We start from the raw sequence: 22,324 nt of genomic DNA, 5'->3' as shown, positions 1-22,324 counted from the left end.
TTTCTTAGGTTATTAATTAAGGGTTTTCTGTCACTGCTTGATTAGCCTGAATTACACATTCAGGTAAAGCTGCCTAATTAAACATTAACAGATTGTGATCTCTCAATTCAAACCCCGCAACATGAATGATAAATGAAAATGATTTGCATATGTTTATTATCCTTCGAATCGCTGCATTCCAAATCTGCGTCTGATGGAGAGAGATTTGGTTTTACACTTTTTCAGTTCATTACAAACAATTAAATAACACAGAAGTATGGGGAGAGAACAGTTTATAGTTCAGATATAAACACTGATGTTCATGATAAAGATTAAAATCACTGTTAATGGAACTTGACGCTGTGAATGTTGTAGCAATTACATTGTGTAACCAATAGGTGGCGGCGAACAACCGTCAAAATATGTCAATGAATAGGTTTTCAAAATTACACACCTATAATGAAGGATGAAGTTTAATGTGTGAATAGTGAATCATTAATTGAAATAAATATGATCTCTAGATTTCTATATTTAGCATGATCAGCAACAGTAGCAAAGATCATTTTTTCCTATTAAATATTTTCCTTTTTCAAGCTGGTTCTTCTTGATTTTTATTTTATTAAAAATGACAAGTCTAATTTCTGTTTGTTAAAACCAATCGTTTTTTGGAGTAATATCTTTGTGCAATGGAAAGCAATTACATTTGTCTTCCGACCTTTTTTGCTGATCCGCAAAAAATGGTCCAATCCGTGACTCAAAAACCGTAGTGTGCTCCGACTGTGAGATTTGTGATCCGTTACACCACATAATATATATAGTATATATATAATATTTATATGTGTGTGTGTGTGTGTGGTGTGTGTATAAAAATAAATGTAATAACTGCTCAATTATAGTAAAATATTTAATCGTTAATCAATTTAATAGTAGTTTTATATGTACTGTGTGTAGTCAACATTTCTATATGTAGTTGTCCTAAACTTTGAACGGCCACTCTTGTCCTAGGACAATTTTGAATTGGATTCACTTTAAATAATAATATTATGTTATTATTATTATTATTATTATTATTATTATGAATGTTATTTATATTATTAATAATAAATATGTTTACCTCAAAAGACCTTATGAAGTGTTCCATAATATTTGCCTCATGTGGGCAACATTTGAATTAATTAATTGAATAATATTTTTATTACATATGTCATTTTATATTAGGTAATAATCTGTGTTGGCCTTACATATGATAGACATTTAAAATGGAAAAAAACATTGATTTTAAGTGCTTCGACATGTTCTATGAAACAGATCTGCAGATCATCATAAAAGCAAGGACAAACAACATATACCGGAGAGCTTGTTTTTTGAGCGTCAGATGCCACAGCTGTGATAAAACAGTTATCGGCTTTTACAGTGCAGAACATTTCATGGGGGAGGGGGGGGGGGGGCGATCGACTTCTTACCGCTTTTAAATAATAGTGAGGGTTGTCCTTGGGTATTCTTGAAAAAGGAGAGGGCAGAGGAGATCCAAGAAAGCTCAACACCCTCGCTAACTAACTAACTAACCAACCAACCCTCTGGCTTTCTCTCTCTGCAGGTTATATTTAGCTGTGCTTCAGGGCTGTCCACCTCTTGCTCTGCTGCAGCTCTGGCCTTACAAGGTCCAAGCATGAGTACAGTTGCTTAGCAGCCCGCCGTGTTTTCAGCTCCTGCAGTAAGAGACAGGAGCTGCTCTTCATCAATCACTCTCTCTTCATCTTCATCAACAGTGCGATGATCCTGCTGGTACATACAACACATGTTAATACACATTAAGATTATCGTAGGTTTGGGTTTTTTCATTTAGTGTGGTCGTTTTTACACAGTTAACATAGAATAATATTAATATTGATTTGACATATATTATTTCAGGTAGGACTTTCACTTTGTTTAAATTGACTTGCTGTGCTAAATAACTATAAAATGAAAACAGAAATGAATTAAAACCATACAGATGTTTTTTTTTAAATGTACATGCATTACATTTGTACATATATTTGCATAATTACTGCTACGAAATTACTAAAACTTCCAATGTAATTACAATTAAAAATGGAAATTAGAAAATCAGAAGCATGTCCAGGCTAATAAAGCTACAGTAGTATTTAATTCAATTTAATCAGATTTGTTTTATTAAAAGCTAGATTATTATTTGATAAAGTTATAATAATAATAATAATCAATAATAAATAATAATAATGAAATCGATATAATGAAATCTATTTAAAATTCATAACCTATACATAAGTGAATCATATCATTATATGCGGAAGGGTGTTAGGGATACCCCAAGCCTTCAATTGGCCTCTACATTTGACTGGGGCAGTTGCAGCTACCTCTTTCATCTGTCGTGGAGTTTAAAGTAGCAAATGTAGAGTCACACTAAGTTTGAAAGATTCTAAAGAGCACCTGGTAAATCAAACTGTTATGACAACAAGATCAGAGCAAAAGTGTTGTAGTCAGCGCAGCCACTGAATAGGCAGAAAAGCTCATTAAAGTTGCGTGACGTGTTGGTACAATATCAATTATACATCAATGTAAATGGCTTTATAAGTAACGTCTATGTGTCTTACTCAAACTAATTTGCAATTCATTTGATTAACCCTTACATATTTAATTTAGTTTGTTTTAAATTCTCTTCTAATCTAATTGATTCTGAAAGTGATTTAAGTTTCCCAGTATTTGGAGATAGCGGTTTGATGCTTAACTTTAGCTGTTCTAACACTTTAAGAATTAAGTTTAACATTAATTAAATGTGGGCAACAATTGACAAAAGTAATGTATTAATTTAATATAATTGTATATTGCTCTGGGCAGCACGGTGGTGCAGTGGGTAGCACAATCGCCCACAGCAAGAAGGTCACTGGTTTGAACCCCAGTTGGGTCAGTTGGCATTTCTGTGTGGAGTTTGCATGTTCTCCCGTGTTGGTGTGGGTTTTCCTCCGGGTGCTCCGGTTTCGTCCACAAATCCAAAAACGTGGTATAGGTGAATTGGTTAAGCTAAACTGTTCATGGTGTATGTGTGTGAATGGTTGTGTATGGATGTTTCCCAGTGATGGGTTGCAGCTGGAAGGGCATCTGCTGTGTAAACAAATGCTGGATAAGTTGGTGGTTCTTTCCGCTGTGGCGACCCCAGATTAATAAAGGGACTAAGCCAAAAAGAAAATGAATGAATGAATGAATGAATGTAAATTGCTCTGTAAACAACACTCATTTTACTATATTTACCAAAATCTTTGTTAAAGAACAATCACCCAAAAATGAAAATTGTCACTATTACTGTCCCTGAAGTGTTTCCAAACCTTTATGAGTTTCTTTCTTCTGTTGAACACAGAAGAATATATTTTAAAGAATGTGAAAACCGGAAACCGTTGACTACCATGATACCATAGGCAAACATAGACTACCATAAGGGAAAAGTCAGTGGTTACTTGAACACCTGCATCAGTTGTTGACGTAACGCAGTCCAGCTAAGATCCAAACATAATGTTGTCTTCAAGAACTTGTTGTGACTGATAGGTTCTATCTTTTCTGAGTGTGTTTGAAGTATTGGAGTAGAAGTTACGTGTTTGCATTACATATTGCAAATGATAGGGTCATGATAATGCTCTGGGTCCTCCGGAATCCTCCACAGTCCAAAGACATGCGATATAGTTGAATTGAATAAACTAAATTGGCCGTAGTGTATGTGTGGTGAATGGATGTTCCCAGTACTGGTTTGCAGTTGAAAGGGCATCCGCTGTGTAAAACATATGCTGGATAAGTTGGCGGTTCATTCTGCTGTGGTGACCCCTGATGAATAAAACACTAAGCCGAAGGAGATGAATAAATGAATGAAAATGATATGGGGATCACGTTTTCTAAATAACTCCCAAAATATATACATTTTATATTATTTATTATTAATAATAAAAATGTAAATAAGTTACAGAATAAGAATATGTCAATACTAGATTTTGACTGAAATGTGAGACACAATTATTCAGTTCTGAAGGATTTGTGCACATTCTCTCCATCAGTTAAAGTCTTAATTCTGGCAGTGATTTACTATGTGCTATTGTTTATCTGAAGAAAAGAAAATCTGGTTTGACAAACCGATAGCCCTCCTGTAAAATTAAAAGTCTTTTTTATTCCCCTAGTGATGTTTAACAGAGCAAGGACATTTGTCAAATTATTTCCTATATATTATTTTTTTATTATTATTCTCTTATGGTTTATTATATTATTATTATTGTATTGTTTTGTTGGGTTGGAATAAGGAATATTTTTAAGAACCTGATTTTTTTCTCTGATTGGCTACAGAGCAAACATGTTGTCCAATTATACACGCCTAGTTAATCTGCACTCAAAATGTTTTTTTTATCCTGCTTGTTTAAGCAATCTATTTGAAATTGAGCTGAATCAACACAGTTGTTTTTTAGGAAACCTAATTTTTTTATGTACAATCCACCTAAATTTGTTAAGTTAACCTAACTGTTTTGTGTGGGAAAACATGAATGAATTGTGTGGCCATATTTTACAGTAGAATTAACCATGGTAAGCCTTTAAATAGCACTTTAAGCTGAATACTAATAAATGACTAATAAAATATCATGTTCTGTCATTTGGCAAAGTGACAAATAATTCATTTATTGAGAAATGAGTTATTAAAACTTACGTTTAAAATTTCATAGGAGGGCTAATAATTGTTGTCTTCGCCTGTATGTAATTTGGTTGGTTTATGAGCAGCTTGCCAGGGTTGTGCACGGCACTGTGTGGGATCAGCTTTGAGGAGAACAGCCTACATTCTACCACGAGTATAGGAGTACAGTTTGGGAATCTAATAATAAATCAGAAGGTGCAGTTGTCCACTATAGAGTTACAGTATTTTTCCCATACAATTAGTTTGGGATTTAGGGTTACTATGGAACAAACAAACAGCTAAATGTGGGAGGATCACTCAGTGTTTATGAAAGTATCTGCCCTTGCTATATGCGCACGTGGATCCTCTTTACTGTTCCTGCTCATGTTTTTATTGTTCTTCCGTTCTTGAGGGTTGTACTTCCGAAATGCTGTATTTCACACATGACGTTCTCACATTCGCGCACAAGTGGTTTATTGGCTCCAGTCGAGCAGGACGAGTCGCACATGCTCGTGCACAAATGATTGCCCTAATCAGCGTCTTAAATCAGTGCTCATTATAACTCATCAGCAGCTGTTACAATGACGGCCCAGTGCGTTACTGAAGGCTAAAACTAATGGCCTCAGTCAATGAAATATTCTGGGTTTAATACAAGTTTAAAGCATTATGCGATTATATTGATGGCCACAAACATTTTAATTTGAACATTTCTATAAAAAACAAATTAAAGAATAAGTGTAATGCGTTTTTAAAGAGTAAAAACTTTGTTGTTTCAAGGATGAACATTTTAAAATAACCTTAAATGATCCTTAATTAGGGAGTTTTATCATGCCATTAAGTTAGTTTTGTTCTGAATATATCTGGCTGGATTGTTCGCTCAATAATATTGTTACACTGAAGGACACGTTAATGAGTGAACTTCTGTAATTCATGCTAAAATCTATTGTGTTGTCATGTTTTCTTGTACTCTGTATAATACGTTGGCCGATCGAGCTTAACGTGCTGCAATTTAGGAAAACACGTGCAATTACAAATAAACGCTATCAAATTAAGAAAGATCTTCATCCGTTTTGACACCACATGTGCTGCAATTCTCACACACAAACACATTTATAAAACGCGCTGCATTTTCACACACACAAACAATAATAAACACGCTGCATTTTCCACAACGCAAAACAATTATGAAAACGCAAACAATGAATAAAACACACTGCATTTTTACACAAACACAAAAATATAATAAAACATGCTGCATTTTCTCACAACGCAAACAATTAATAAACATGCTGCGTTTTCCACACAATGCAAACAAGATGAATAAACGCACTGCATTTTCTCACAACGCAAACAATTAATAAAACGCTGCATTTTTTCACCAAAGCAATCAATTTAGAAAACGCAAAACAAATGAATAAAACGCGCTGCATTTTCACACACCGCCAAACAATTTATGAAAACGCACTGCATTATACACAACACAAACAAAATAATAAATCACGCTGCATTTCTCGCAATGCAAACAATTGATAAAACACACTGCATTTTTACACAACGCAATCATTTTATGAAACGCAAGCAAATGAATAAACGCGCTGCTTTTTTACACAACACAAACAATTTATAAAAACGCACTGCATTTTCTAACAATGCAATCAATTATGAAAACGCAAAACAAATGAATAAAACGCGCGCTTTTTTACACAACACAAACAAATGAATAAAACGCGCTGCTTTTTTACACAACACAAACAACATGAATAAAACGCGCTGCTTTTCTCACAACACAAACAATTAATAAAACGCTGCATTTTCTCCACAAGCAATCAATTTAGGAAACGCAAACAAATGAATGAAACTCGCTGCATTTTCACACACCGCAAACAATTGATAAACACACTGCATTTTATGAAAACGCAAGCAAATGAATAAAACGCTCTGCATTTCTCACAACGCAAACAATTTATGAAACACACTGCATTTTCTCACAATGCAATCAATTTATGAAAAACGCAAACAAATGAATAAAACGCGCTGCTTTTTTACACAACACAAACAAATGAATAAAACGCGCTGCTTTTTTACACAACACAAACAAATGACTAAACGCGCTGCTTTTTTACACAACACAAACAAATGAATAAAAACGCGCTGCTTTTTTACACAACACAAACAATTTATAAAAACGCACTGCATTTTCTAACAACACAAACAAATTTTTGTAATTGCACGTTTTCTCGGCCACCGTATTATACAGAGTACAAGAAAACAATGACAATACAATAGATTTTAGCATGAATTACAGAAGTCACCCATTAAAATATCCCTCAGGGTAACAGTATTTATTATAACTAATTATTAATATTATAATAATTATTTTATTATAATAATTATTTAGCGAATAACCCAGCCAAGATATATTCAGACAAAAATAACTAAATGGCATATTAATACTCCCTATTTAAGGATCATTTAAGGTTATTTTAAAATGTTCATCCTTAAAACAACAAAGTTTTTATTCTTTAAAACGCATTCAACTTATCCTTTATTACATTTCTTTTTGTAGAAATGGTCAAATTAAGCCGTAGTATAGGAATAATTAATCAATTGAAAAATAAAGGATCACAAACTGCTTTATCACAGGGTAAAACTATACTAATATGTAAAAAAAGTACACATTTACTGGGTGAGCTAAAAATTGTCCATAGTGTATGTGTGTAAATGAGTGTGTATCGATGTTTCCCAGTGTTGGGTTGCAGCTGGAAGGGCATCCGCTGTGTAAAACACTTGCTGGATAAGTTGGCGGTTCATTCCACTGTGGCGACCCCAAATTAATAAATGGACTAAGCCAAAAAAAAAAAGAATGAAATGAATGAATATAGTAATAGCACACAAACAATAAAATAACACAATAACATTTAAGAATTAAAACGTAAAAAATAAGGTGTTCTGGGAATGTCGATTTAAAAATATACGGTTATTCACCATATTTAGTAAGGAAACCTACTATTTACCAGGTTTTTAATGTAGCATTTTGTTTTTAAAAACCCCATTAACGTTGTCATTAATCTAAATGTCACCCCATTCTACATGTTTTTTAAATCCCAAAATTGGACATGTGGTAAACAACATTGTCACAACATTGCCAATAGTTAAACTAACCCAGACTATTTATTCAGAGGCTAAATATTAATCTCATAAATTTTACTTAAAGGATAGGTCGCCCAAAATGAAAATTGTCAACATTTACTCTCACAAAATCTGTTTGACTTTCTTTCTACCTTCTGTTGAAACACAAAAGAAGATTATTTGAAGAAAGTTGAAAACCTGTAACCACTGACTTTCATAATATTTGCTTTTCCTACCATGGAAGTCATTGGTTACTGTTTTTCAGCATTCTTCAAAATATCTTCTTTTGTGTTCAACAGAAGGTAAAAAACACCAACCGGTTTGGAACAACTTGAGGGAGATTAACTAGTGAGTACATTGTCACATTTGGGTGAACTATCCATTAGAAGATGAAAAACAATGAAGTGTTTTCTCCTATATGTGTCCATTTACGTCATACACCGTTGCAGACACATGGCCATGGTGGACAGTGTCACCTGTGCCCCTTGTCTTGTTTTATTCTTGGAAATACATTGAACGTCAACCTAACTTCACACATCTGACACTTCAGATCAGTGAAATATGATATGAGCACCAAAGTAAGGGTCACCTCATGTACTTATGCGCGTCTTTGCAATGTGTTCTGCAAGCTGGCATTCAAAATCCCTTTAGTATTCGATATAACTCCAGATGGGTCGCGCACTAGATGAACTGCATAATGGCACTAATAGTAATTAAACGTCTTGTGTATGTGTAGGTGTGAAGGACTGAGTGTTCCATATGGAGAAGCCTGTTAATTAGTGTTGGAGGGGTGTTCAGATGAGGGATCGGTATCTAAAGTCGGCGGGGATTATGTCATAGTATCTTTTTTTGCTGTACTCATGCCAAGCATTCAGACTCCTCCAAGCAGACATGAGATATCTTGTGTTTGTCTATGTCAATTTTACAGTCAGGAATACTGTACTGACCTCTGCTGCTTATGGCAGATCTACAAACATGAATGAAAATGAATGCCACAAATAGCATTCTGACTTAAATCACTGGGTGTGAATATTCCATGAGCACATTTTGTGTGGTGTGTCGTGTGTGTGTGTGCGGGGGGGGGGTGATTTTGAAAGATATTTATTAGACACATCCATTGTGAGAGTCTAATTGTGTTCATACTGCTTGTAGTCTTGTTTTAGTATGCCCACCTTCTGGTAATGAAGTGTAACTGTTTATAGCTTAAGATTTAAAGGGATAGTTCACTAAAAATGGAAATTCTCAAGTGTTTTTTTGTTTTTGTTTTTCTTCTGTTGAACACAAACAAATATATTTTAAAGAAAGATGAAAGCCTGTAACTATTGTTTTCCAAAAACCAATACTATGGAAGTCATTGGTTATAGGTTTACAACATTTTTCATGCTATATTATTTTGTGTTAAACAGAAGAAACTCCTACAGGTTATGAATTCATAAAGGTTTGAACCACAAGAAGGATGACAGAATATTTAGTTTTGTTGGTAACTATACCTTTACCCTTTGTAGGGCACTCAACGAAAACCCCATTTGGAAAAGTGTTAATGGAGGTTATTATAAGACTTCTGAGCTTTTATGAATTAAATGTAATAGCTCCTCATCTGATAATAGGATTAAAGAATCACACAATTTTAAATAAAACATTAAAACTTTTATTTACACATTTTTAACAAAAAGTTTTCGTCACATGTAACTGTGAAAACATGAATGAAAATTAAATTAATTTCTTAAGGATGGTCAAGCTATTTTTGGTCTGAACACTCACTAAATAATGTAAAGTTTAACATTATTTAATAATGTAACATTTTACTGTAACAAGATGTTTTTAAGAAGATATGAGTAATCTAATACAATGTGCAATAATATGACTTAGAGCAATTTCTAGATGGAATAAGAAATGTGCATTAAAAAGTCATATTAAAATAATCAAGACTGAAAAATAAGTAATAGTCTCTGAGGTTTGTTCAGTTCATGAGGTGTTTTAATCCACCTCTTCAATGGTGGGCCCCTGAGCGCTGGCCCCTGATGCGCCACGTGCCTGAGCTCCGCATCCTCCAGCTGGCATCCCTCCCTGGTAGAGTTTGGAGATGATTGGACTGCAGACTTTCTCCAGCTCCTTCAGCTGATGTTCGTACTCCTCTTTATCCGCCAGCTGGTTGTTCTCCAGCCAGCTCACGGCTTCATTGCACTTCTCAATAACTCTCTTCTTGTCCTCCTCGCTGATCTTGCCTTCAGGTTCTCGTCTTCCACGCTGTTCTTCATGTTGAAGGCGTAAGACTCCAGAGAGTTTTTGGCAGAAATCTTTCTCTCTTTGCAGATCGTCTTCAGCTTTGTACTTGTCGGCCTCCTGCACCATTCTCTCGATCTCCTCTTTGCTCAGCCTGCCCTTGTCGTTGGTGATGGTGATCTTGTTCTGTTTTCCGGTGCTTTTGTCCGCCGCCGACACATTTAGGATCCCGTTGGCGTCAATGTCCGAAGGTGACTTCGATCTGCGGGACGCCACGTGGTGCAGGCTGGAATTCCTGTCAGCTCAAAATTGCCCAGCAGGTTGTTGTCTTTGGTCATGGCTCTTTCTCCCTCGTACACCTGGATCAGGACGCCGGGCTGGTTGTCGGAGTAGGTGGTGAAGGTCTGGGTCTGTTTGGTGGGGATGTGGTGGTGTACGCTTGATGAGGGCCGTCTGACTCCACCTGCGGTCTCGATACCCAGAGACAGCGGGGGCCAACGTCCAGCAGCAGCAGGTCCTGCACGTTTCCAGAAGTGTCGCCCATGAGGATGGCGGCCTGCACCGCAGCACCGTAAGCCACCGCTTCATCTGGGTTGATGCTCTTGTTCAATTCTCTGCCGTTGAAGAAATCCTGCAGAAGCTTCTGGATCTTTGGGATTCTTGTTGATCCACCAACCAGCACGATGTCGTGGATCTGAGCCTTGTCCATCTTGGCGTCTCTCAGTGCTTTCTCCACAGGATCGAGTGTTCCCCTGAAGAGGTCAGAGCAGAGCTCCTCGAACCGAGCTCTGGTGATGGACGTGTAGAAGTCGATGCCCTCGTACAGAGAGTCGATCTCAATGCTGGCCTGAGAGCTGGACGAGAGCGTCCTCTTGGCTCGTTCGCATGCGGTTCGCAGCCTCCTCAGGGCCCTCTTGTTCTGACTGATGTCCTTCTTGTGCTTCCTCTTGAACTCTTCCACAAAGTGGTTCACCATGCGGTTGTCAAAGTCCTCACCGCCCAGATGAGTGTCTCCAGCGGTGGCCTTCACCTCAAAGATGCCGTCTTCAATGGTCAGGACGGACACATCGAAGGTGCCCCCGCCCAGGTCAAAGATCAGCACGTTGCGCTCTGAGGATTTGCCTTTGTCCAGGCCATATGCGATGGCTGCAGCCGTGGGCTCGTTGATGATGCGGAGGACATTCAGTCCAGCGATGACTCCAGCATCTTTAGTGGCCTGTCTCTGGGAGTCGTTGAAATAGGCAGGAACTGTGATAACCGCGTTGGTCACCTTCTGCCCCAGGTAAGCTTCCGCAATCTCCTTCATCTTCACCAGGACCATGGAGGAAATCTCTTCAGGATTAAAGGTCTTGTTCTCTCCTTTGTGTTCCACTTCAACTTTTGGCTTTCCTCCATCACTGACGACTTTGAAGGACCAGTGCTTCATGTCAGACTGCACTACCGGGTCATCAAACCTCCTGCCGATCAGCCTCTTGGCATCAAACACTGTGTTGTTGGGATTCATGGCCACCTGGTTTTTAGCTGCGTCTCCAATCAGCCTCTCTGTGTCTGTGAAGGCAACATAGCTGGGTGTTGTTCTGTTGCCCTGGTCGTTGGCGATGATCTCCACTTTTCCATGCTGAAACACCCCCACACAGGAGTAGGTGGTGCCCAGGTCAATGCCAATAGCGATTCCTTTTGCAGATGACATGCTTGTATTTAAGAAACTGTGAAAAAAAATAAACAATTAGAATTAATTTTATATTTATACAAATAACTGTGTAAAATATTCTATTTTTAAAGGATTTTTCTAGTCAACAAGTGATATTCTCTTAATAACTAAGCTATTAGTTATACAAGTAAAACACTAATTTTCTTTTCTTTTGTAAACAACATTAAAACAAACTAATTTAGGACATTTGTTGTATATATGGTTATTATGCTCCATATATAATAATGTCAGCAACATAAAGTAAATAACAATCTGTTTGTTTGTTTTATCCTCATTGTGAAAACAGGTAATATACCTTTCTAGTAACCCTATATTAAGATGAACATAGGCAGTCCACGTGTAAAATATATATATATATATACACGAATTTAAATATTTGACATTAAGTACACTATAGCCTTTAAATATATATATTTGATTAGCCCAAAGAGAAAAATACATTGAGACTTACCGTAGAGTAGATTCTTCAATATAACGAATAAACACCTCGTCGCGGAAAAAAGTCCTGTCAGGCTGCTCTTTTCTTCTTTAACAAGTCGCTTCTCTTCGGTTGAGTTTCTCTGCTGTCTGTCTTTCGCCCTTTAAATACAGCAGGGCGCGCACCCGTTCAGACTCTACACTGTTCTGGAAGCCTCCAGTGAATTCGACCAATCAAAACACAGTAGGCAGTCGCGTCACTTCAGCTGTCATTGAGAGGAGCCGCTGAGAGGAATGTTGTGGACGCTTCTAGAGATTTCACTGTGAAATACGCTAAACAGCGGTCAATAAAGCACTCAATGTGGAAACGAATAACATCTTAAATCTCTTTGTATTTTATCACACTTAATAAATGAAAGACGTGCGAGGTATTCCGTTTGTGTGGCGTGTTTTTTTTTCAGTCGCTATGAATGAACTAGCTAAAATGCAAAAGGGTTGAATGGTTTAGTAGAAAATAAAATAGTTTACTCTAAATCATTCTAAAACCTAGTTTAAATGGTAAAAGTACAGATACTCAGTAGAAGATATGAGGCAAACAGGTTTGTTTCGATTTGTGATGTTATTGATTGCTGTAATTTCTATTTTTACGCCCCGTATGAAAGATGGTCTTTGTGTATTATATTTTTAAACAACTATAGGGGATATAATACTGTAAATGTAAATTAAAAAATCGTTCCTTACTAATAAATTGTAATAATAATTATCAGGGAACAGTCATATAGCTACCATAAAACGCATTTCAGTATTGTAGTAGCTTAAATACTTCAGAAAACATAATAATTCGGCGGATGAGATGTCGAGAAATGAAACCTCTGTTGGCAATAGAGCGGAATGACAACACTGAAACCATCTCCAATATTCCAGAATCCTCTCTAGTTGCAGTAAACCTACAAAAATATTTGGCATAGACCTTGTTGTAACTTATAACTGTATCAATAAAAATGATTTGCTTTTACACAGACAAGCTCAAGAGACATATCGTTTTCAAGATAATTAATTTTGATTATTTAGAAAAATAATCAAAGAAAACCGCAATTTAAACCACACAGAAATATATAGAAATAAATAAGCGTCGATCACTGATTGATTAGATTCAAACATAACTTGAACCAAGGCTTTCTACTTGAGATTATGAGGCTCAGTATTATTGTAAGACTTCACATGGCTTCAAAATATCACGAAATGACGGAAAACTCCAGAAATAACTAGAGGTGAAGACGATGACGCTCTGGGGGTGGAGCCATTCCGCTGTGCTGGCTTTTGATTGGTCGAACCTGCTGGCGCGTTCGAGAAACTTCAGCGGTGCTTTGCTGAAGAATATAAATGAACAGCTGTTTTCCAGTCCCAGTACTCCAGCATAGACTTCGGGATAGACGGAATACAACGGAAAGAGCGAGACAGCGAGCGGACTGTACCATCCAACAAGCCACCAATACGCCTGACATAGAAGATCTAACATAGAAGGTAAGGTGAAAAATGAAAAATCACATCTCTTCTTTTTTTCTGACTTTCGCTACTTAAGCTTGCAGATTTACACCCATCTTTATGTCACACATCAAATGCCAACAGAAAATAATGTTTTATTTGCTTGTATTCTGTTTCATAATAACCAATGACATATTTTATAAAGAGCTGCTTAATGCATTAAGATTTTATGTAATGTAGTTAAAGAATTATGTGTTATACATGTAGTAATAGTAATAATAATAATAATAATTAAATAGTATTAACATAACAAAAATAAATAAGTGTAAACAATTATCCAAAGTTTAGCCTTAAAAATAACATTAAATGACATGATGAAAATTAGTAGTTTCACATTGTATTTATATTTTCCCTCTGTCTTTTAACTTTTTTAAATGCAGCCTACATTCTTAACATACTAAGAAAAGTGTATTCCATGTTAGTCACGTATTTACAATAAGAAAAAAGTGCAATGACTAGATTTGACTTTAGGTTGCTGGAGTTATTAGGTTAGAGCATAAGAACTATTAATACCAGTAAATGTCTGAATGTTTTTGTTTTAAGGTTGTCCACTGTCTTTTACTTTAAAACCAATAGCTTAGTTATTAAGAGAATATCACTTGTTGACTAGAAAAATCCTTTAAAAATAGAATATTTTACACAGTAATTTGTATAAATATAAAATTAATTCTAATTGTTTATTTTTTTTCCCGCAGTTTCTTAAAATCAAGCATGTCATCTGCAAAAGGAATCGCTATTGGCATTGACCTGGGCACCCACCTACTCCTGTGTGGGGGGTGTTTCAGCATGGAAAAGTGGAGATCATCGCCAACGACAGGGCAACAGAACAACACCCAGCTATGTTGCCTTCACAGACACAGAGAGGCTGATTGGAGACGCAGCTAAAACCAGGTGGCCCTGAATCCCAACAACACAGTGTTTGATGCCAAGAGGCTGATCGGCAGAGGTTTGATGACCCGGTAGTGCAGTCTGACATGAAGCACTGGTCCTTCAAAGTCGTCAGTGATGGAGGAAAGCCAAAAGTTGAAGTGGAACACAAAGGAGAGAACAAGACCTTTAATCCTGAAGAGATTTCCTCCATGGTCCTGGTGAAGATGAAGGAGATTGCGGAAGCTTATCTGGGGCAGAAGGTGACCAACGCAGTTATCACAGTTCCTGCCTATTTCAACGACTCCCAGAGACAGGCCACTAAAGATGCTGGAGTCATCGCTGGACTGAATGTCCTCCGCATCATCAACGAGCCCACGGCTGCAGCCATCGCATATGGCCTGGACAAAGGCAAATCCTCAGAGCGCAACGTGCTGATCTTTGACCTGGGTGGGGGCACCTTCGATGTGTCCGTCCTGACCATTGAAGACGGCATCTTTGAGGTGAAGGCCACCGCTGGAGACACTCATCTGGGCGGTGAGGACTTTGACAACCGCATGGTGAACCACTTTGTGGAAGAGTTCAAGAGGAAGCACAAGAAGGACATCAGTCAGAACAAGAGGGCCCTGAGGAGGGCTGCGAACCGCATGCGAACGAGCCAAGAGGGACGCTCTCGTCCAGCTCTCAGGCCAGCATTGAGATCGACTCTCTGTACGAGGGGCATCGACTTCTACACGTCCATCACCAGAGCTCGGTTCGAGGAGCTCTGCTCTGACCTCTTCAGGGGAACACTCGATCCTGTGGAGAAAGCACTGAGAGACGCCAAGATGGACAAGGCTCAGATCCACGACATCGTGCTGGTTGGTGGATCGACAAGAATCCCAAAGATCCAGAAGCTTCTGCAGGATTTCTTCAACGGCAGAGAATTGAACAAGAGCATCAACCCAGATGAAAGCGGTTGGCTTACGGTGCTGCGGTGCAGGCCGCCATCCTCATGGCGACACTTCTGGAAACGTGCAGGACCTGCTGCTGCTGGACGTGGCCCCGCTGTCTCTGGTATCGAGACCGCAGGTGGAGTCATGACGGCCCTCATCAAGCGTAACACCACCATCCCCACCAAACAGACCCAGACCTTCACCACCTACTCCGACAACCAGCCCGGCGTCCTGATCCAGGTGTACGAGGGAGAAAGAGCCATGACCAAAGACAACAACCTGCTGGGCAAATTTGAGCTGACAGGAATTCCACCTGCACCACGTGGCGTCCCGCAGATCGAAGTCACCTTCGACATTGACGCCAACGGGATCCTAAATGTGTCGGCGGCGGACAAAAGCACCGGAAAACAGAACAAGATCACCATCACCAACGACAAGGGCAGGCTGAGCAAAGAGGAGATCGAGAGAATGGTGCAGGAGGCCGACAAGTACAAAGCTGAAGACGATCTGCAAAGAGAGAAGATTTCTGCCAAAAACTCTCTGGAGTCTTACGCCTTCAACATGAAGAACAGCGTGGAAGACGAGAACCTGAAAGGCAAGATCAGCGAGGAGGACAAGAAGAGAGTTATTGAGAAGTGCAATGAAGCCGTGAGCTGGCTGGAGAACAACCAGCTGGCGGATAAAGAGGAGTACGAACATCAGCTGAAGGAGCTGGAGAAAGTCTGCAGTCCAATCATCTCTAAACTCTACCAGGGAGGGATGCCAGCTGGAGGATGCGGAGCTCAGGCACGTGGCACATCAGGGGCCAGCGCTCAGGGGCCCACCATTGAAGAGGTGGATTAAAGTTATGAACTCGCATGAATGTCGTCTGTCAGTCAGAATCCCCTTAATGTTTTGATCAAAGATATTTTTACACAACATTGCTGCTCTTGTATTTCTGTTGCTATTTAATAACCATTCTCTACTGTAATTTATTGAATGTGTATATTGTTATGTAAATAAAAGTGTGACTTTTTTATGATTTCATACAACTTTTATGTAAAAAAAAAGAAAATTATTAACAAAGTGTTTGTACATGAGAACAACAATTAAATGTGTTTTCATTCAGTAAGTGTGGTCATATGGTTTCTTTTTGCAGTCCTGACATGTGCACTGAAATGACTCTTTAAAAGTAATTTGCTTATGGTTACATATTTTTTCTGATCAACAAATGGCAAAACATTATACACTAGATTTCCTTTTCACATGAAAAAGCCGGCAAACATTAACAAATAATAATTTTAGGGTTTATAAATTAGGCCATGATGATAAAAATGTGGGTCCCACTTTATAATAGGTGGCCTTAAGTACCTGCACTGATATTATGTTTATACATTGTACTTATGATTTATTAAATACCTGCATGTAATTATATTTGTAATTACAATGTTGACCCTTACACCTTAACCCACCTTTAAATCTACCCATACCACCACACTCTTCCCTACCCCAGAAATGTTCTGCAATACATTATGAACACCATAAGTGCATTGTATTTATTTTTTTTGTTTTGATGCAAGTACCTAGTAGTTAAGGCCATTTATTATAAAATGGGGCCAAAAAGTGACATTAGCATGCCCATGAAGACATCATCATAAGGTGTCCACATCATTATAACTAAATAAGTAATAAAAAACCAACAAATACTTTGAATTTTATGTAGTATTTATCTCAGTATATGTAACGTTTCAGGTGAAACTGCATTAGTGTCAACAGTGTACAAAACTGACAGAGCCTTCTTAACATTATTTGGTACTATTTGGTAAAAAATATGATGTCACACGTACTTTTTTGTCTTTGATATTGTATATATACCCATATAGCGTGTATGAACTTTGTTTTTTATGTGTAGAGTCTACTTTTATTTTTATAGGGCTGCATTTTTAAAACTGCAAACCCAGATGCAATAATTTCTTATCCATTTCTATATAGGTCATTTTAGCAAATATACTGTATATATAGAGCGCTCTGCTTATATAAGTACACCCCTTTACAAATCTCTCTTTTATATTCATATTTTAACAGGAAGCTATACAATATTATATTTGTGCATGTACATTAGATTAGTCAGTACTGAAGCCAAATCTGGAGCTTATCTAACAAAATAACTTACGATAACGGTCCAAAAACTGGTACACACAAATTTATATGTTGGAGAAAAATATTAAATACTAATTTTTAAAAATGAATAGAAATCTAGAGAAGCAAAAACTGACAAATTTTGGTGAACATTTGTTGCTTGTATTTTTTATTTTTTGCAATATTTTGCTTGAATTTATTTGTATTATCTTTCAATTTCTAAATATGTTTGATGACTAAAACATTATTTTAATAAATATCTGTTCAATAAATCTGATTTGTTTAAATGCACCAAAATACATTGCCTATATTCACTGAGAAATGTATAAAAATATTCATTTTTAAAATGGGGTGTACTCAATTATGCTGAGCTCTGTAGCTAAAATGGCGTATTTGTGGAACAAATTTGCACATTGGGAGCCTTGTTTATTGACAATGAATTAAATATAATATTCTCAATCTTATCGTCTAACTCAGTGGTTCCCAAAGTGGTGGTCGGGATCCCTCAGGGGCTCGCGGGATAATGAGGAGGGGTGGGGGGGGGGGAGTCTCTTGGTGATTTCCAAAAATCTAATTAATTTTATGAAACTATTAAAATGAGCATGTTTTGTCCGAATGCTACAGAAGATAAAAATAGTAGTTTATATTTATAAAGCAACACACTTTTTTCCATTGATTGTGACCCCTGGCGTCTCATTACATTAGATTAAAGACACATCAATAGGGTGAAATGCAGCAGATTGATTTCATGGCACCAGGGTAAACTTTCTAACACCTTTACGGCAATCATATACATTAAAATTAAACACAGGTCATGACTGAACAAGGAGGATGATCTCCAAAATTAAACAGAGACTTGTGCCTATCGATGAGTGTGAGCCGTTTTGCATTTGCAAGGTTTGTATATTTACCACCTCAGAGGATATTGGAGGTCGCGAGTCCCTGCTGGCATTGTTATTTGGGGTGTCGCGGGCTGTAAAGTTTGGGAACCCCTGGTCTAACAGTTGACTCACAACACTTTCTCCACAGCAGTGTCGTTTCCCACGTTTGTCACAAGATGACGCTGTTTATTGAGTCTAAAGGGTTTTTTTTTCTTCAAGGCTGCAGACATCTGAGAACAGTCAGTCTGCCTCAAGATCAGGACTTTCATTCTTGTTTTCTACAATTAACTCGTTTATTCAAACCATCTGCATAAATCTAATATTTCTCTGAGGGCAAAACTGACCAAGTTAGTAAGTTGTTTTGAACACTACAAAACAGTTAAGACTGCAATCACAAACTCAAGTATTGGTTTGACCAATCAAAACACTACAGTAAATATCCATTAGTTTTGTTGAAACGTTAGACTATTCTGACCAAAGCTATTAGCTTATATAAAACAGGTTTGCCTTCTATGTGGCTGAAAACAACACAGATCGTTTTTGCTACTGTAAAACATTTCAGCAAGATTTTAAATGGCAAATTTTCTACTGAATCTTTCAATCATTTTACCATTTTATTTTGTTCATTCATAGCAACTGGGAAAACCTACACACCACACAAACGGAATCTCTCGAACATTCCTCCTGTAATAAGTGTGATAAAGCACTCAAATGTGGAAACGAATAACATCTTAAATCTCTCTGTATTTTATTGACCGCTGTTAAGCGTATTTCTCAGTGAAATCTCTGGAAGCGTCCACAACATTCCTCTCAGCGGCTCCTCTTGATGAAAGCTGAAGTGACGCGACTGCCTGCTGTGTTTTGATTGGTCGAATTCATTGGAGGCTTCCAGAACAGTGTAGAGTCTGAACGGGTGCGCGCCCTGCTGTATTTAAAGGGCGAAAGACAGACAGCAGAGAAACTCAACCGAAGAGAAGCGACTTGTTAAAGAAGAAAAGAGCAGCCTGACAGGACTTTTTTCCGCGACGAGGTGTTTATTCGTTATATTGAAGAATCTACTCTACGGTAAGTCTCAATATATTTTTCTCTTTGGGCTAATCAAATATATATATTTAAAGGCTATAGTGTACTTAATGTCAAATATTTAATTTCGTATATATATATATTTTTTTTTACATGTGGACTGCCTATGTTCATCTTAATATAGGGTTACTAGAAAGTTATATTACCTGTTTTCACAATGAGGATAAAAACAAACAGATTGTTATTTACTTTATGTTGCTGACATTATTATATATGAGCATAATAACCATATATACAAACAAATGTCCTTAATTAGTTTGTTTTAATGTTGTTTACAAAAGAAAAGAAAATTAGTGTTTTACTTGTATAACTAATAGCTTAGTTATTAAGAGAATATCACTTGTTGACTAGAAAAATCCTTTAAAAATAGAATATTTTGCACAGTTATTTGTATAAATATAAAATGAATTCTTATTGTTTATTTTTTTCCCGCAGTTTCTTAAAATCAAGCATGTCATCTGCAAAAGGAATCGCTATTGGCATTGACCTGGGCACCACCTACTCCTGTGTGGGGGTGTTTCAGCATGGAAAAGTGGAGATCATCGCCAACGACCAGGGCAATAGAACAACACCCAGCTATGTTGCCTTCACAGACACAGAGAGGCTGATTGGAGACGCAGCTAAAAACCAGGTGGCCATGAATCCCAACAACACAGTGTTTGATGCCAAGAGGCTGATCGGCAGGAGGTTTGATGACCAGGTAGTGCAGTCTGACATGAAGCACTGGTCCTTCAAAGTCGTCAGTGATGGAGGAAAGCCAAAAGTTGAAGTGGAACACAAAGGAGAGAACAAGACCTTTAATCCTGAAGAGATTTCCTCCATGGTCCTGGTGAAGATGAAGGAGATTGCGGAAGCTTACCTGGGGCAGAAGGTGACCAACGCGGTTATCACAGTTCCTGCCTATTTCAACGACTCCCAGAGACAGGCCACTAAAGATGCTGGAGTCATCGCTGGACTGAATGTCCTCCGCATCATCAACGAGCCCACGGCTGCAGCCATCGCATATGGCCTGGACAAAGGCAAATCCTCAGAGCGCAACGTGCTGATCTTTGACCTGGGCGGGGGCACCTTCGATGTGTCCATCCTGACCATTGAAGACGGCATCTTTGAGGTGAAGGCCACCGCTGGAGACACTCATCTGGGCGGTGAGGACTTTGACAACCGCATGGTGAACCACTTTGTGGAAGAGTTCAAGAGGAAGCACAAGAAGGACATCAGTCAGAACAAGAGGGCCCTGAGGAGGCTGCGAACCGCATGCGAACGAGCCAAGAGGACGCTCTCGTCCAGCTCTCAGGCCAGCATTGAGATCGACTCTCTGTACGAGGGCATCGACTTCTACACATCCATCACCAGAGCTCGGTTCGAGGAGCTCTGCTCTGACCTCTTCAGGGGAACACTCGATCCTGTGGAGAAAGCACTGAGAGACGCCAAGATGGACAAGGCTCAGATCCACGACATCGTGCTGGTTGGTGGATCAACAAGAATCCCAAAGATCCAGAAGCTTCTGCAGGATTTCTTCAACGGCAGAGAATTGAACAAGAGCATCAACCCAGATGAAGCGGTGGCTTACGGTGCTGCGGTGCAGGCCGCCATCCTCATGGGCGACACTTCTGGAAACGTGCAGGACCTGTTGCTGCTGGACGTGGCCCCGCTGTCTCTGGGTATCGAGACCGCAGGTGGAGTCATGACGGCCCTCATCAAGCGTAACACCACCATCCCCACCAAACAGACCCAGACCTTCACCACCTACTCCGACAACCAGCCCGGCGTCCTGATCCAGGTGTACGAGGGAGAAAGAGCCATGACCAAAGACAACAACCTGCTGGGCAAATTTGAGCTGACAGGAATTCCACCTGCACCACGTGGCGTCCCGCAGATCGAAGTCACCTTCGACATTGACGCCAACGGGATCCTTAATGTGTCGGCGGCGGACAAAAGCACCGGTAAACAGAACAAGATCACCATCACCAACGACAAGGGCAGGCTGAGCAAAGAGGAGATCGAGAGAATGGTGCAGGAGGCCGACAAGTACAAAGCTGAAGACGATCTGCAGAGAGAGAAGATTTCTGCCAAAAACTCTCTGGAGTCTTACGCCTTCAACATGAAGAACAGCGTGGAAGACGAGAACCTGAAAGGCAAGATCAGCGAGGAGGACAAGAAGAGAGTTATTGAGAAGTGCAATGAAGCCGTGAGCTGGCTGGAGAACAACCAGCTGGCGGATAAAGAGGAGTACGAACATCAGCTGAAGGAGCTGGAGAAAGTCTGCAGTCCAATCATCTCCAAACTCTACCAGGGAGGGATGCCAGCTGGAGGATGCGGAGCTCAGGCACGTGGCACATCAGGGGCCAGCGCTCAGGGGCCCACCATTGAAGAGGTGGATTAAAGTTATGAACTCGCATGAATGTCGTCTGTCAGTCAGAATCCCCTTAATGTTTTGATCAAAGATATTTTTACACAACATTGCTGCTCTTGTATTTCTGTTGCTATTTAATAACCATTCTCTACTGTAATTTATTGAATGTGTATATTGTTATGTAAATAAAAGTGTGACTTTTTTATGATTTCATACAACTTTTATGTAAAAAAAAAGAAAATTATTAATAAAGTGTTTGTACATGAGAACAACAATTAAATGTGTTTTCATTCAGTAAGTGTGGTCATATGGTTTCTTTTTGCAGTCATGACATGTGCACTGAAATGACTCTTTAAAAGTAATTTGCTCATGGTTACTTATTTTTTCTGATCAACAAATAGCAAAACATTATACACTAGATTT

The 22,324-nt window shown here is 38.5% G+C and overlaps 1 protein-coding gene and 2 pseudogenes across 1 annotated transcript; 2 read left to right on the top strand and 1 right to left on the bottom strand.

Annotated features, from left to right (window-relative positions):
- Positions 1 to 9,517: 9,517 nt before the first annotated feature.
- Positions 9,518 to 12,282, bottom strand: LOC130221146 (heat shock 70 kDa protein-like; annotated as a pseudogene).
- Positions 12,283 to 14,375: 2,093 nt separating this feature from the next.
- LOC130221147 (heat shock 70 kDa protein-like) lies at positions 14,376 to 16,516 on the top strand (annotated as a pseudogene).
- Positions 16,517 to 19,407: 2,891 nt separating this feature from the next.
- LOC130221144 (heat shock 70 kDa protein) lies at positions 19,408 to 22,105 on the top strand. Its single transcript, XM_056453491.1, has 2 exons — positions 19,408 to 19,530; positions 19,984 to 22,105. The coding sequence occupies exon 2, from the start codon at positions 20,000 to 20,002 to the stop codon at positions 21,929 to 21,931; it is 1,932 nt and encodes a 643-aa protein (XP_056309466.1). The 5' UTR covers positions 19,408 to 19,530; positions 19,984 to 19,999; the 3' UTR covers positions 21,932 to 22,105.
- The last annotated feature ends 219 nt before the right edge of the window (positions 22,106 to 22,324 follow it).

This window comes from Danio aesculapii, chromosome 3 (assembly GCF_903798145.1).
Source record: "Danio aesculapii chromosome 3, fDanAes4.1, whole genome shotgun sequence".
Classification (NCBI taxonomy): Eukaryota; Metazoa; Chordata; class Actinopteri; order Cypriniformes; family Danionidae; genus Danio; species Danio aesculapii.
Note: the sequence above shows the minus strand (reverse complement) of the source record. Positions and strands in the feature narration are given on the sequence as shown.

Coding starts and splice junctions, on each gene's coding strand:
- LOC130221144 (XM_056453491.1), top strand. CDS start 20,000: ATGTCATCTGCAAAAGGAATCGCTATTGGCATTGACCTGGGCACCACC.